The sequence below is a fragment of the Bactrocera neohumeralis genome, chromosome 4 (genome assembly GCF_024586455.1).
Source record: "Bactrocera neohumeralis isolate Rockhampton chromosome 4, APGP_CSIRO_Bneo_wtdbg2-racon-allhic-juicebox.fasta_v2, whole genome shotgun sequence".
Lineage (NCBI taxonomy): Eukaryota > Metazoa > Arthropoda > Insecta > Diptera > Tephritidae > Bactrocera > Bactrocera neohumeralis.
This window is the reverse complement of record NC_065921.1, coordinates 8,930,038-8,946,285: the sequence shown is the minus strand read 5'-3', so window position 1 is coordinate 8,946,285 and position 16,248 is coordinate 8,930,038. Positions and strand designations below refer to the sequence as shown.

General features: G+C 33.2%; 1 protein-coding gene across 4 annotated transcripts in view; it reads left to right on the top strand.

Moving 5' to 3' along the window:
- LOC126756880 (protein FAM13A) overlaps nt 1-13,231 on the top strand; it is a 101,740-nt gene extending 88,509 nt beyond the window's left edge. For 3 of the 4 annotated variants that reach the window (XM_050470369.1, XM_050470370.1, XM_050470371.1), the window contains 2 exons: nt 4,623-6,695; nt 11,426-13,231. In XM_050470369.1, coding sequence (XP_050326326.1) covers nt 4,629-6,695; nt 11,426-12,163 — 2,805 coding nt within the window. In that variant the 5' untranslated portion in view covers nt 4,623-4,628 and the 3' untranslated portion in view covers nt 12,164-13,231. Of the gene's footprint in view, nt 1-1,989; nt 2,645-4,622; nt 6,696-11,425 lie in introns of those variants that run through there. The other variant, XM_050470366.1, reaches the window with a different exon arrangement.
- The last annotated feature ends 3,017 nt before the right edge of the window (nt 13,232-16,248 follow it).

Genomic DNA, 16,248 nt, shown 5'->3' with positions numbered 1-16,248 from the left:
ACTTAGATTGGCCCCTTTTCCAACACTCGCAACTAAAAGTAAACATACCGCTTTATGACTGTAATAGTCTATTGTCAAACTCTAGGTTTATGATTTAATTGCGCTGTTATTTGCACACCGTTATAACTGTTCCCGAAATGTCTGCAGTTCTCAGTACTTAGAAGAAACGTGCCTTCTAACGACTATAAAAATATTGCGTTAATTTTTTTATTTATAGCAATTAGACTCACTGACAATGGCATGTATTTTTTCATACCGTCACACATCCTTGATACATATTTTGTGCCATAATTTATAATTCGTTTTCAATTTGAGTTTAATGCAGAAATTCATATTTACTGATTTCATTTTTATTGCTCTAATGGCCGTCGTGCGAACTTCGCTTTTATTGACCACCATAATTTTGAATGCTAATCAAATTTGTAGCTATGGTGCGGGTCAATAAATTTCACGTCATAAATGAGCATATGAAATTTACAATCTATTTTTAATACATTTTTAACACTTCGGTTAAAAATACGGCACAAATATTTGTTCGGAAAAATTAACAAGCATTTACATTAATTTTATTGGTCAATATATTCACGATACATATAAGTAACTACATAGTATACCCATTGCAAGCAGTTGAACTCAAAATCACAACAGTGTTTATTTTATCAATCGTTGGCGTACAGACTTTGAAAGAGCAAATGAGCGTGCGCAAAAAGAGAGAGAGAGAGTGGCGCAAAATGAGTAGTGAGCGCATTGAGTGTGCGCTAGAGGGCTTGTATGCACCTGTTTGAATATTGAAAAGTGAGTTTTGACTAAAAAACACTCGTAGGATCTCTCGAAAGATATATGTATGACAATGAGAGAGTTACCAGACTTCGCGAATTAAAACTTTATGAGAGTACTTAATGATCGGTTATCATATTAATAATTAATTAAATTATTAAAAATGGAATGAACTCGTTTCTTAAATAATTTTTGTATTTCTTAATACCTGGAATATATTAGATGGAAATAGTCTGGGTTCCTAGTATATGAAGACAGTAAATATTTAGATATAAAATAATTTTAAGTTTCCAAGAGGAAAAAAATCGTACATTTTCCATTTTTTTTTTGTTCTCAAAAATATATATTTTCATTTCATTAGTATCATCATCACATGTCTTTAAAAAATAATGCCATTAGCAAAAATTAGCGGCATTTGATTACAATAATCTTATGAAAAAAAAACTTATTGGCGTAGAACTTTCGAACGGAGAGATCAGATTATTCCATTCAAATCAGATCAGTAAGAGCAGATTATTTCATTCAAATCAGATTTTTTCATAAAAGGAAAGTCAGCTTTTATATTATCAATCTGGCATGCCTGCATTACCGCTCAGTTCTCAAAATACTACCATTCATTGCGCTCTCAAAATATTTGACGACTTGTTGGATAAACGTTTTACAGTTTTATCACTTCCACGTAACACTCTCACTCTCAACACATGACGAAGTTGCTACCGAATGACGTAGAATCGTCTGGCCTGCACTTCAAACGCCGGTCTACTCAACGTTCTGATTTATTTAGCCAAACTCTGTGCGAGCCACGACTACTGCAACTCATGTAGCGTGAGTGAGTTGCGCCGGCAGCTTTGTTCTACTGTCTTCGTCTAATGCAGTTTTATCTTATCGTCAATGTTTGTCAATGAACTTAACCGCTCTCAAAACAGTCGCCGGCATGGCACATTTATTCAATGCTTGTGAGCGGTCAGCACAATGATCGCCAGCGATTGCAATTGGCGCTCGCTCCCAACGTCACTTGAATTGGAGCACGCTGAGCGCAATGCTCAAACGATATCAAAGATAAATGTGAGCAAGAGTACTGCTGTAATTGTGCGTTGCGCTCATATTTACAGAGTGTATGCAGTGGATATAACATTTTTCGGCCTGAGAGCGTGGAGTGTCTTCGGAGGCGGCAATTTTTCGCATATATAATATGGCCTGTCGCCGCGACAATGAAATTATTGGTGAAACAGATTTCGCAAAGAGAACAACAACTTCTGTAGTGCTTCAACAAACAGCCTATCAGTGAAGAAAAATTTGAAAAGATATATTACAAAATTGTGAAATATATTAGAATTGTGAAAATACTTTACCGCAACGTCTATGCACGTTAATCGAATGGTCAGGGAAAAAATCGTTAATAATTTCCTACGCCAAAACTACAACTGGAGTGCCACTTGGGAACGCGCTCAACGGCACTTTGACAAACGCTGAAAGAAGCTTGCATAGCCGAAAGGTTGCTTCAACAAATCAATTTGAATAAAAAAGAAAAACAGAATATAAAACAAAGTTGTAAAGAATCATTTGCCATTCAAATTGTGCGCGACGAAATAATTGAATTCAATTGAAGGCAATCAGTGATTAGCGTTTTTGATAAAAAAATACGTAACTTAACGGGTGTGTGGTGCTCAAGCAACCCTGCAAGATAACGCATTGAACACCTTGTGGTGATTAGCGATAAAGTGATTTGCAATTCATTACTTTACAAAAGAATTATAAAGAAAATACAAAACTTTGAGAAAAAAAAACTTGAAACGCTTTACAGTATTTTGAAAACAAGTATTTTAAAAACAATAAAATGACACCGAGACTCATCACTTACATACTGGTAATAATTTATTTAGCATTTTTAAACACATTTTTCTTGCTATAAATAAGTCAGTTTATGTAATCTTTTGAGTGTTCATGTTGAAAATCGGGCTAGGCAAATTATTTAAATTTCGCTAAAATTATGAGTTTTCAAGTTTATATAAGTAATTTCGCTTAGTTTACTAAACTGCTCCTAAAATCATGACTTTGAAACTAGTGTGTAACTACACCTAAAGTCATGAGTTTTGAACTAGTTTTTAACTATTTTTTGTAGTATTTGTATTTAATTTGATTTAACATTGGTTTTAATGTTTCAGCGGCATAACGAGAGCACATATCAAGTAAACAATACAAGGCAATACAAAAAAATATATGTACATATGTACATATGTACATACATATGTAAAAAGCAAATGTGGAATTTTAGCGACAAGGTTACAGTTTTATGTTTAGACTGTTTTAAAATTTGCTTGTAATTTTCTTGTGAAGTATTTTAAGCTATGCTTAAACATTTCTCAAAAATAAAAAAAAAATTAAATTTTTTGTTTTTAGTTATTTGCAATTTTTTTTTAACAATGGTTTAAATGGGTTAAAAATATGATTACAATTTAAAAGTATCTTTTCAGTTGCTATTTTTCAAACTCACCCTAAAGTGGCGATTTAGGTACTAGTTTGTAACTAGTTAGAATAATAAGGCTACGGCGCTTATTTCACTTTTTCGGGAAGAAAACAAATTATTTTATTCTATTTGCACTATGTCTCTTTTAAGTTGTTATTTTGAAACTCACTTTAAAGTGTTGATTTCGGTAGTAGTTTGCAACTAGTTAGAAACAATTGCAATATTATCAGACTATTGCATTTATTTCACTATGTAAAGATACATTGTTATTTTTCGAACTCCCCCTAAAGTGTTGATTATGGTACTAGTTTGCAACTAGTTAGAAACACTTGCATTAGATGGTTTTTTGAAATTAAGAAAAAGCGAGTGACCACAAATGATCTTTTTATAAAATGTTTATTTTTTTTATTTATTTATCACACTTTCTACGGTTCTGAAATGCAGAAGCATGTTTTGGCTTTACTTCCTAAAAATAAGTAAAGCCAATTGCTGATAAGAAATGAGTCATGATACGCTTAAAACATTTATGATCGATTGCTATTTTTCAACCATTTATACACTTATTTACCACAGTATATATATACATACATGTATTAAGAAAAGTGCCGCTTCATTTAGACGAAATTTAAAGCAAGAAATTTTTTTATTTTTTTTGGTGCTTGACTTAACTTATCTTATTTTCTACAGCAACAATTAAATAAAATGCTATAAAATTACGTCATAAACACAATTAAATGCTATTAGTTGACAAGTTGAAATCTTGATTAATATATAATGCAACAAAAAATATGTTAATAAATTAAAAATATAAAAAAAAAATTAATTAACCTCAACAGCATTATTAATATTTTTTTTACTTCCAAAAGCAAAAAACTTGTATGACAACGCAATATTAAAATGTTACTCATACGCCCCGGTGCACCGTCGTTAGTTTCATATAAAGCGCATTTGTAGAACAATTAAAAGGTTTTGGTTTATTTGCGTTGAAATTATGATTATATAAATGTTATTAACTGGCTATTAATGAGCTTTTTAGTTACACACGAATTTACAGTAATTGCGCTAAGACAGAATATTATAATAGTAATTATATAAAATAAATTAATAGCAAAGAATTATTGCTACAATAAAGATGTTTGTTACAGTTGATAACTGTAATGAAAATGACAATGAGATAAGCCTACATTTGATTATTCAGCTATAAAATGATTTGAAAGTTTCTTTACTTTAGTTTTATTTAAGTATTATATTATATTTTATATTAAAATTTTATATTTTTAGAATTAAAGCATATGTAAGACTTAAAAATAACTTAGTATTATTATTTTTCTGTAAAATTCAGTATACTAATATTTTTCTATCTTCTTCTACTTTGCAGTGCGGCATGCGCCATCCTACCACAGGACTAAGCGAAGACGACCTCAGTCGTCTCACTGGTTCATCCTCATCGACAGCATCTTGTGACAGTAATTCATCATCCTCCTCTTCATCATCATCGTCTTCTTCTTCGTCATCGGCGGCGAACACGCCCGCACATAAGGAGGGCGTCGACAGCGTCGAGTGCGTACACCACACACTCACCGCGCTCGCTAGTCCCGACAAAACGACCAACAACACATTAGCCCTGGTCGCCAGCACACTCAAGCAAAATAACAATAATATCATAAACATTAGCAGCATTAATAGCCACCATAACAATAACAATAACAATATTAATAACAACGGTACACAAACAAATACATCAACACGTTTTAGTTCAACATATCTACCCGAACTGATAAATCCGCTGGATTGGCAAAAATCACGTAAGCGTAAAGAGCGCCTTGACAGCACTTCATCAGTCACGCAGGATCGTAAGCTACAGCGCTCCAATAGCGAAGAGCTACTCACGCAAGAGCAGCAGGCGGCAACGGTGGGCAGCGCCGATGCGCTTAATGCCGGCAGCAACGCGTTGAAGGAGAACAAGAGCGCGGATGTTATTAGACGCGTTTCATCGGAGGATTTCAAGAAGACCGCCTCGTACGCTATTTACGAGCAAGAGTTGCGCGAAGCGGCCGAGTGTCGCGCTGCCGATCTAAAGCAGCGCCAGTCGCAGCAGCAGCAACAGCGCAGCGCCGCGGATGAGAATGACGGTGCGTTAGCCAATCGTCAAAAACTGCAACAACAGCAACAAGAAGATAGCGCGCACGCACCTGTCTACCGCGACTCGTGGGTTACCGGTCCCACCAAAGATATGACGCGTCGCTCGCGCTACGAAACTAGCCCAGCGCGTTCGCAGCGCTTCTCGCCCATACGCACCAACGGCGTTAACGGCAACAGCAACAAGCATCGCGACAGCGATGACAGTGAATGCGAACATGAGCGTCGACGCAGCAGCGAGCGTTCGTGCAAGTCACGTCAGCCGCCCGGCCGCAAGGTGGGCGTTGTGAAGAAGAGCAGCGCCAGCGGCGGTAGCAGCAGCGCGGCTAGCAGCGCTGCCAAGTATTTGGCCACCTCGAAGCGTTTCGATGAGAATTCCGCCTACAAATATGATCTGTCCACGCTGAAGTATGAACGACGCGGTTTCATTAGCAAGAAAGGCACCACCACCACCGCTAACGGTAGCACAAGCAACAGTAGCGGCAACGGCAGCGGCAGTGAGCGCGCCACCAACGACCACAATGACAATAATCTAATTGACTTCCATCAACAGCCACAAAAGACAGCGCCAACGGCACAGCCGCAAGCGCAGACCGTTGCGGCACCCACCACACAATTGCAGCTCAAAAGCGTCAATGGCATCGCAACTGCCGCGCCCAAGGAAAACAAAGCGGCGCCGACTGCGCAGTCAGTAAAGCGCACGAGCGCCATTAGCAGCGCCTACAACAGCGTACCGCTAACTGCGGCACAAGAGGCACTGCCTTGGGGGCGCAGCGTACCCGAAGATGCCACACCGATGCTCAGCCGTCGCTATGCGCCCGTGCGTCATCACCCCGTCGATAATCTCGATACCGCTGCGAAGCTCTCCAAAGTCATGCCCTATCCGCAACAGTTTCACAAGCAATCCGCAGCGCAGCGTTTCGATGACGACATGGATTGCATGGAGTCGCTCAGCACGTTCCGTGCCTTTACCTCGCGCGATGTTATGGAACAAGTCATACCCGCAATGATGTCTTTCCAATCGCCCGAAGAGCGTCTTAAGCAGGTGAATAAACGCCTGACCGCTTTAAAGAAGAAGCTTGTACAGCTAGAAGAGGCTTACGAAATGCGCATGGGCTATCGGCCGTCACAGGCGGAGCGCATGAATGACAAATACATGAAGAACATATTGGCTGAGATAACTAAGTTGCGCAAGGAGCGCCAGGAGTTGAAGGTCGATCCGATGGGGGCGCTGGGCTTGAAGGTGAGCGGTGGCATGGACGCGGCCAAGAAATTGGAGAAAATGAAGACAACCTTGCAGGAGATTGAGCAGGTAAGCTGAGATTGGTTTTTGTGATTTTTAAATTTTTTTTTAATTTTTGTTTTTTAAATTTTTTTGGTTTTTTGTTTGAGCGGCTCTTATGAAGTTGGGGGAATTGAAATAAGTTATGATTTAGATTTTGACGCCCTTATAAATTATATAAGGCGCTCTCTAGAAAAAGCTTATAAATAGTTTTTTGTACCAATTTCGCACTCAGCTGTCATCTTTGTGCCCTGGACGGCTTTACGCTTTTGAAGTATCCTACCCTTGTCTATTTATACACACCTTAGTCACCAAAAATAGTTCTTGTTTACCTCTACAACAAATTCAGATGACGTCTGCATTCTTCTCTTGCTTTCTTCTCTGGCTTGTGTGGGTATATAGTATATGTACAAGTGCAGACCCAGACAAGCTGACTAACCTCTTCCGCGTGAAGAAATATCTTACATTTATTTATATAAAGCATTTCATGCATATGTTTTAGTTTAAACAAAGAAAAATGCGAACTGTAAAATTCAAAACGAAAGCGAAACGCAGCCGAAAACACACACACCTATATATCAACATATGCCTACACGCCCACTCGCTAACGACCATATTTAAAAACATTAAAAAACTGCAGCAAAACGCAAACGCGCTACGTCACGTGTAAACGCCGCACTTTTAAGCGATTAAACATCGCTAAATTTAAATGTCATACAATTATAAAAAGCAACAACAACAATAAAAGAATTAATGTGCGACGCTGAGACTGCGAACTTGCGAAAGCACTTGTCATTAGTGGGTTGCTAAAAAATAAAGAAGCACATTAGGTTGTGTAACAGTGCTAATGGATAAATGTATACGTATTTAAGAGTATAAATATGTATATTATATAGATATAAATATATATGTATACTCAAAATATAAATATACACTCTCAATATATTCTATAAATGTATCTACAAATTCAAATTCTGACAGCACTTAGTCTTATATGGTCGTTTATTGAGTACATTTTCTTTTTTTTTTGAAAAAACAAGCATTTCTTTTTGCTGTCCGTTCTTGCCAGATCGCTTTTGCACATGTGACGTTATATTTTGGCAATGGCATTACAGCACGTATGTACATATGTGCTTTGTGCTCTTATGGCGCGTAAGAATTGTGCTTCACTTGCCTACAATTATTTTTCATAGCAAAAAATAGGAACGATTTTGCGAGACCAATCAAATTTAGTCTGCCTGTAAATTTTTGTGACTGAGTCACTTGCCACGTTGCCTATGTAGTACACATTTTGGTATTTTTATTTATTTTTTAATTTTTCAGTTCATACTTTCTTTAGGTACCTATGGTATATTAGTCAGTTTTTTAAAATTCGTGTTCATAGCAAAATAACCTATGGATTCTCTTAGATTTGTTAGATTAGATTATTTTTTACCTATTGCACAATATTATTGAAGGTTCATAATGTTTTCTTTATATTTTATTAGATTTTTTTATTTTGTTCGTATTCAATATTTTATTATTTATTGCACAATATTATTGAAGAAATCATATTGATCAATATTATTAAATTTTGAGTTAAAATTTTATATGGTTGAATTCTCATGACCAATATTTTATTGCTCAATATTATTGAAGAATTATATTTCACATTGAATTACATTTGTTTTAATTGTATTCGATTTCTTTTATTTTATTCATATTGAGTATTTTATTATTTATTGCACAATATTATTGAAAAATTATATTTTATATTGATCAATATAATAGCATTTCAAGTTAAAATTTTATGTGATCGAACTTTAATGTTCATGTCTTCGGCTTGCTCGCTCTTGTCCAAGGCAGTACCAATGGCAATACCTACATATATTTGATTGTTTATTGCATATTATTATTGATGGTTTATATTTTTTTATATATTATTCGATTACTTTAATTTTATTCATATTCAATATTTGTGAAATGGTCTACGGAAAGGGGGCTTAGGTGTCAAAATAAAGGAGAAAAATTAATGAGATAACGAGAAACTGACGATTATTTTTAACAGCTTTTCCCAGAAAACTAATTTTCGCACGTTAGCTCCCTTTTCGTAGACCAGGTCACATTTTATTATTTATTGCACAATATTATTGAAAAATTATATTTCATATTGATCAATATTATAGCATTTCGAGTTAAAATTTTACTTGATCGAACTTTAATGCTCATGTCTTGGGCTTGCTCGCTCTTGCTCGCTCTTGTCCAAGGCAGTATATTCAAGGAATTTTTGTAAGAAAAATATTCATATGTTCTATATTTTTTTTTATAAAGTTTTTATGAAAAAGTATATGAAACAGCCAACTCTTCTTAAGGTATAATATTTATTTAGGGCTTCCAATTTATTTTTTAAAAAGCGTTTATTAATTTTCAAAACTTTGAGGCAGATCCTATTAGCTTTTTGAAAACTAAAACCCCTAAAATCTATTTATTTTTCTAAACCAACTAACTATAGAAAATGCAAATTCGCCTATTACGTCTATAAAGTAGTCTATTGTTCGCTAAACCTTTTAAAATTGTTATTAAAGTGGCTTTAAAAATCGTCGACTTTATGCTCACACTAAATCTCCAGACTATCTGAAACTATTAGACCAAGAAATAAGTATTCTTAAATATATGCGCTCATAAACTATAAAAGAAGTGTAGGTGTGACATTTAATATTGCATTAGTTAATGCATGAAAAAGGCCTTTGAGTCAGTTTATTATTATTGCCACATTATGCGGGCGTAGATAATAAATTTAAAATTTTCTAAAGAAAAGTGTGTGTTCTAGAATGTTTTGTTTGTATGCTACTTATTATCTTTTGCTAACAACAATGACTTTACTCCTCCTTTTATGAATACTCAGTTTAGTATAAGTTTAGCTTTTTTGTATGCTGTAGACTTTGAGAAATAGCGAATCGAACAAACTGGTATAAATCGCTTAAATAGGTATAAATCGCTTAAATTGGTATAATCAACTAGTGGTAGTACTAGCTAGCAACGCAAGCGCTTACAACATTTAAAAGAACCGAAACCTCTCTTTCTCGCTGTTGTTGCTGTCATATGTAAAATTTTTGATAAGAGCGCAGAGCTCAAGCATAGCGCGCCGATAGGTGGCGTATAGTGGACGGCTCTTCGGCTTATTGCCCTTATTTATTAATATTGTTTTTTGACATTCAACAATGCATGCGATTCATGCCATCATATTTCATTTCATATTTGCGTCGCAATTTCCTTTGGCGCGCTCGGAGCTTGTTAGTTTGTGTTTTACAATTTCACTTATCGTTTTGGGGGATTGACAACTTGTTTGCCTTTTTTTCATATACAATTTTTGTATTTTTTGCACTTCTTTTACTCGTGATTCGCTTTTGCATTCATTTAGACTCATTTACGTAGTTAGCCTGCTTGTGGCTTTGCTCGCTCGCCTGATTAATGCTAAATGCAAATGTCAACAAATTGTGAAAATTGTCAAAAAATTTGTCGTAAATTTATCTGCTTAGTGTTGTTGCATATTCAACGCACTGAACGGCTAACGTAGCCCTGAAGGGCAATTAGGGGAATATGAAAATAGAAATAAATGTCGGTTAGTGGAAAAAATATGCATTAACACTAAAATTGTTCGGTAATCGGCGTAAATTGAATTTTTTTAAGTTCTGTCATGATTGAATTTTCCGGTTGGCTTGAAATCTTATTGCAAGTAAATTATAGCTAATTTTGAATTTTTCGGAATTTGTGAACCGCTAAGTGCCTGCCCATTAGTTCGGCTTTGAAAATTGAAGTGATGGAAGAATTTTAAATTATTTGGGGAATGAAGTTCGAGGAAAAGAAAGAAGCCAAGCAAAGTCGTGGTCTATTTTGTGTAAACAATATTTATTACTTTAATCTTTCATATTTATTAAGGTCTTCCTGGTCAAAACTTGATTTGAAATCCTGTTCCACAAGTTCAATATAGGTTTTCAAAGGAGGTTTCGATAAGGAAGACCTTAATATTTATGAAAGATTTTAATAGAAAGTAATTAGTACATAAAATTTTTGAAAAAAAAGTTGTCTCCATCGAAATAATTTCCTAACAGTACTTACGTAATTACTCTTCATACGCACACCGTTTGCTAAGTCAAAAAAGGTACACAAAATTAATACAACTTATCAGAACTTTTGGAACACAAAGTTTTAGCTCACGAACTATGAACTTACAGAGCAATTTTTGCACGTACTAAAAGGTATATTACTGCACTTGTGAAACACTTATTTTATATTTCAATTAAAATTCGAAAGACGCGTTTTGACAGCCAGATCCTTACAAAAATTAACCGAAAGACTTATTTTATACTTCAATTAAATTAGAGAAAAAAAATTTGACTGCCATATCCCTATAAAAATCAACTATATAAGATGTAAGAGTTTCTGTATAGAATCCCAAACTTTTTTTCGTTGTCCTAAAGAAAATTCTTTAAGCTACAATAAAATTGCTTGAATATTTACTTCAAGTTGTATTTAACTTGCCAATGTATGCGGGTGGTTGGCCCGAAGTTGACAGACGAGAATTTGTTAATTGAGCAATGATTAGCGCTTTCGAGGTTTTAACTTACAGTTAAGTTTACTGAGCGTTATGTCAACACACGTGTTGCAAATTTACACGTAAAAACAATAGTTTTAGAAAATAATATTCACTTATTACAATCAACTTTTCTTATTAGATAAAGCTTTTATTTACCCAAACTTTTTCACTCTCTTCCTTGCAGAACCTCTCCGACAAGCGTGAGGACACCAATCGCTCTGAATCGCTCGATGAACTCAACGCCGATCAGCTGGTGCAAGAGAAGAGCGCCGTACAGCATGGCCTACTCTATTTCGAGTCGCTCTACGGCCGCCCCAGCACCAAGGATGAACGCGATGCGGCGCGACCACTCTACGATCGCTACCGTCAGCTCAAGCGTATGGTGTTGCGTAGTGTTATGCAATCGGGCAGCGCTGTGGCCGGCGCGCCCGAGTTGCCAACCATACTCGAAAACGAAGCAATGGTCTTCGAATTTACACCCCACCAACTCTCATCTGCCAACAGCACTGAATCGAATTCGCCCAGCGACTCGGCGACCGCACCGAATGCTTCATCCGATGACTCGACCACCACAACAACGGGTGCTACAACCGGTGAGGCAGCGGCAGCAGCAGCAACAGCAGCAACAACAACAACAGCGGCTGCCAGCTCGCAGACAGCGGCGAATAGCGCGAGCGAGAATATTAGCGCTTTAAATCTGGAACAATTGTGGGAATGCTTGGAGAAGACACGCGAAGAGAAGAAGATACTCAAACGTACCATACGCGAGTATGAGACGATCTTTGAGGAGCAAAACGGGCGCAAGATGTTGAAGAACGATCGCAAAACTATCGAGGAGACATATGCGCAGTACAAGGAGAAGAAGGCAAAGACACGTCTGCTGCAGGAGCTTATCAAGAAGCAGAAGCGTTCATTTGCCTAAAGTGTGCGTGACGTAGCAACGGCGAAAAGCGCTTTGGCGAAAGCTACGCGGATACACATGACTCTTTTTTCCAACAACAATTGTTGACGTGTGCGGAAAAAGCTCAATTTGTTTGTGGCGGCGATTTTGTTTTGTTTTTACAACAACGCTTGCCGTGAGTAGTAACTTGTTTAAAGCTGCGGTCGACCTAGCAGCACCACGCACCAGCCGCAAAGCTTCGGCATTTGCGGTAACCAAAGCACGAATGCACGAGAGCTTTGTTTTACAGCACGAAAGCTTTGCGTTACAGCGCGCCAACGAACACACTGCTAATCTTACATGCGAGTCTGGAGGCACTCGGCAACAACAGCAGCAGTGCAGTGTTGGCTAACGCGACGATTTACAATTTATCGATGTTTCTTTAGAAATTAGTGATTTGAAAAAACAAAATATATAACACATTATTTACTGTTAATTTTCATTACTATTTTTTATTGTATTTTTTATTGTTCAATTGATTTATTGTCATGACAAAGCAAACACACAAAAACAAATATTTTACTATATCAACACATTGTTATATTAATTTTAGCAATAAAACAAATTATATATATTTATTTCGCATCTCATTTATAAAAAGCTCTATATATACATACATATAAACATATATTGTGTACCAAATGCGATTAAAATATTGCGATTTACTTATGTAACGCAGAGCCATCAAACAGTTATTTAGTTGTTTAAGCTCTTGTGACCAACTGTGTTAATTTTTATAAAATTCACAAAAAAAAAACTTTTTAGTTCTTAAGTGGTGAAGCGCAATTTGAAGCTAAACGAAGATAAAAAAAGAAAGGAAAGGCAAGAAAATACGAATAAAAGCAAAGAATATACGAGTGAAAGAAAGGAAAAGAAAGAAAAAATGTTAATAAAAATGCTTAGTAGCGAAAGCGCACTAAAAATGTGCAAAATTATTTATAGCGAGAAAGTTAAAGTGGCGATAAAGAGCGCATGAAATTGAGTTTTGAGCAAAAGCAAAGTTTTTGCGAAAACAAAAAACGCTATTTGATGTACAACCATATATACATACATACATAATAAAAGAACAAAGTTGACTAGAAAAAAACTTAAAATTGATTTTATTGAAAAAATATTTCGATTTAATTGTAACTTAAAAATTATCATGCATGCTATGACAATTATAAAATGCTAATTTTGCACTTATTAAGCCGTGTGAGTTTAAAAAACGAATGTATAAGCATATTTTTTCTTGAAATGAGAAAGCATAACAGCTTTTATTTTCAAAAAGAACACTAACAAAATTTACTGAACATTATTTAGGGGTTTCATATAATCTCATAAAGTTATAATGAACCGATAGCGTTGAGAATTTTAATGATTGAGTTTTTGCACTCATTTTTGTATGTAATCCCAGAACAAATTTTACGATGCGTTCCAAGTTGTGAGTCTCCTAATTGTGTACAGAGAAAAGTTTAAAATTTTTCAACTTTGAAAAGGCGCTAAAAATTATAAAATGCAATAAAATGTAAAATTTTTTCAGAATTGGAAAAAATGCAAGGAATGAAAGCAAAGCATATTTGGTTGTTGGATTTATTAAAATCAATTAAACATACTTTTTTTTTTTAATATTTGTGACATAAATTACGTTTTAATTGCTTATTTGAATATTTTTTCGAATAAGTAATTTGGTATTAAATGTTAATTAAATTTTTTATGCACAATTTGTGTGGTAAAAGTACCGTTGCAATTTGAAAAAAAAAAATTTAAAAGTACCGTTATAATTTGAAAAAAAATAAATTAATTAATTAATAAAAATTAATTATTTTATTTATCTAAAACAAAGCCAACTATGAAGGCGAAGCAATCTTTTTATAAAAAAAGTTTTGTCCTATTTGCAGCAATGAAATATAATTTTCGTATATTTTTGACTTTAAATATATTTGAAACATTGCTAGTTTTAAAATTAACAATGTTATTATGAAATGTGCTACTATTTTGCCAACTTTTTTTTTTACTTGGCTTTACAATTTTTTTTATAAATGGCCATCATTTTTAATATCATTTATGTCTTTGTAATAATTAGAATATATATTGTTTTTAAATAATTTTGAATATGTTTTTTTTAATGATTGGAATTTATATTTTTTATATCTTCAACATACATACATATACATATATATTTTTAAAAATTTGAATATATTTCTTGAAATTATTTGAATATATATATTTTTTTAATATTTGTAATATTTTTTAGTACTTTACACTCTTCTATTTGTATAAATTTTTAGTAAAAGTTACTAACATATGACATTTATATTTTATTTTTTTATTTATAAAATTTTTAAATAATTTTTTATAAGCCTTTTATATTTTCTACTTTATTATTTTTTTATTTTTTGTTATATCTTTTTTATTATTAATTTGCTTTATATACTTTTATATTTCTTTTTAGTTTTATTTTTTTATTTATTTATTTTTTTGTTTTATTAATTTTTTTATTTTTTAATTATAGTTTTTGATTTATTTTTTTAGATTTTATTTCCTTTTTATTTTTTTCTTTTTATTTGTTTTTTTTTTTATTTTTATTAATTTGTTATTTTTTTTAAATTTATATTTCTAATTTTTCAAAATTTTATAATAAAAATATTGCACTTAGCTGTTTTAAATACACATATAAATAAATTGTGGCACTTATTTACTGATTTTTCATATCAAAGTAATAGGAAAGCATTTTTTAATGTTTAGTAAGTTTTAAATATTTTTTTTATGATAATACAATTTTTTTACTGCAAACATTATATCTCTTTGCTTTAACAATAATTTTTATACTTGCAAAATATATCTTATAGCTTTAAAAATACTTTCTTTTTTTAAATTTTTTTATGCAAAATTGTATATATTTTCTTTAACAAAAATATTTTACTCGAAAAATATATCTAATAACTTTAACCATACATTTTTTAATTGAAAAATTCTATCTCTTTGTTTTAACAATATTTTTTTACTATCTTTTAGCGTTAAAACTAATTTTTTTCAATGCAAAAATTATATATCAAAGCTTCAAAAATATTTTTTACTGATTCTTATTATTTTATAAAGTAGTTTTTCTTATATTTTATGCAAAATTTTTTACTTCCACTTATTTTCAAAAAATAATTAAATTTTAATTTTTTAATATATTACCACTTTTTTCACTAATTACTATATGCATTTTATTAGCACTATCGGCTATTATTTATATTGCGTTGCGCCCATTCAATCGTTGTGATAGTTTTAGTTGACAATTTTTCATTTCACTTGCATTTTTTTTATAAGAAAAATATTTGTTTTGCAACAATTCAACATATAAACAACTGTGCTAATGATATGATAATAATCTAAGCATTAAAAATTTATTTACGGCAAACAATAAGCGTTAAACACAAACATATATACATACATATGTATAGCGCTGTCGCTTTCCATATATTGAGAGGATTTGCAACAATTTACTAATGAAAAATGCAAATGAAGGCGCCAACGACCTAACTACATACAAACAAACAAACATAACTTTTATGCGCATTAATTGCCAAACAATTTTGTATAATTTACACGCCATTTTGTTGTTGCAAAACCTTACATTGTTACACACACACAAATGTTGTGGTGTAAGTAGGCGTAAATATTTGTAAAGAAATTTTTCGAAATGCTTTGAAAAAGCGACATAGACATATAAATACATATATAAATATTAATACGAGTATAAAAACAAATATACATAAATACAAATGCATACATACATACATACATTTAGTCTAATATACGGGTAGTTGTTTTTCGGTTTGCATTGTCAAACAATTTCACACACATACCTACACATTTATGTCACCAATACGTAAGCTTATGATATTTGCATATACATACATACATATGTTTGTAGTATGTGCGAATATATATGTACATACGCTCACCAAAATACACAAGCTCACATACACATACATACCTTAATTATTTCATGTTTATTATTCATTATTCATTATATATTATATATTCTTATTGATATATGAAAAAAGAAACTATACTTGTTATATATGCAAACATGA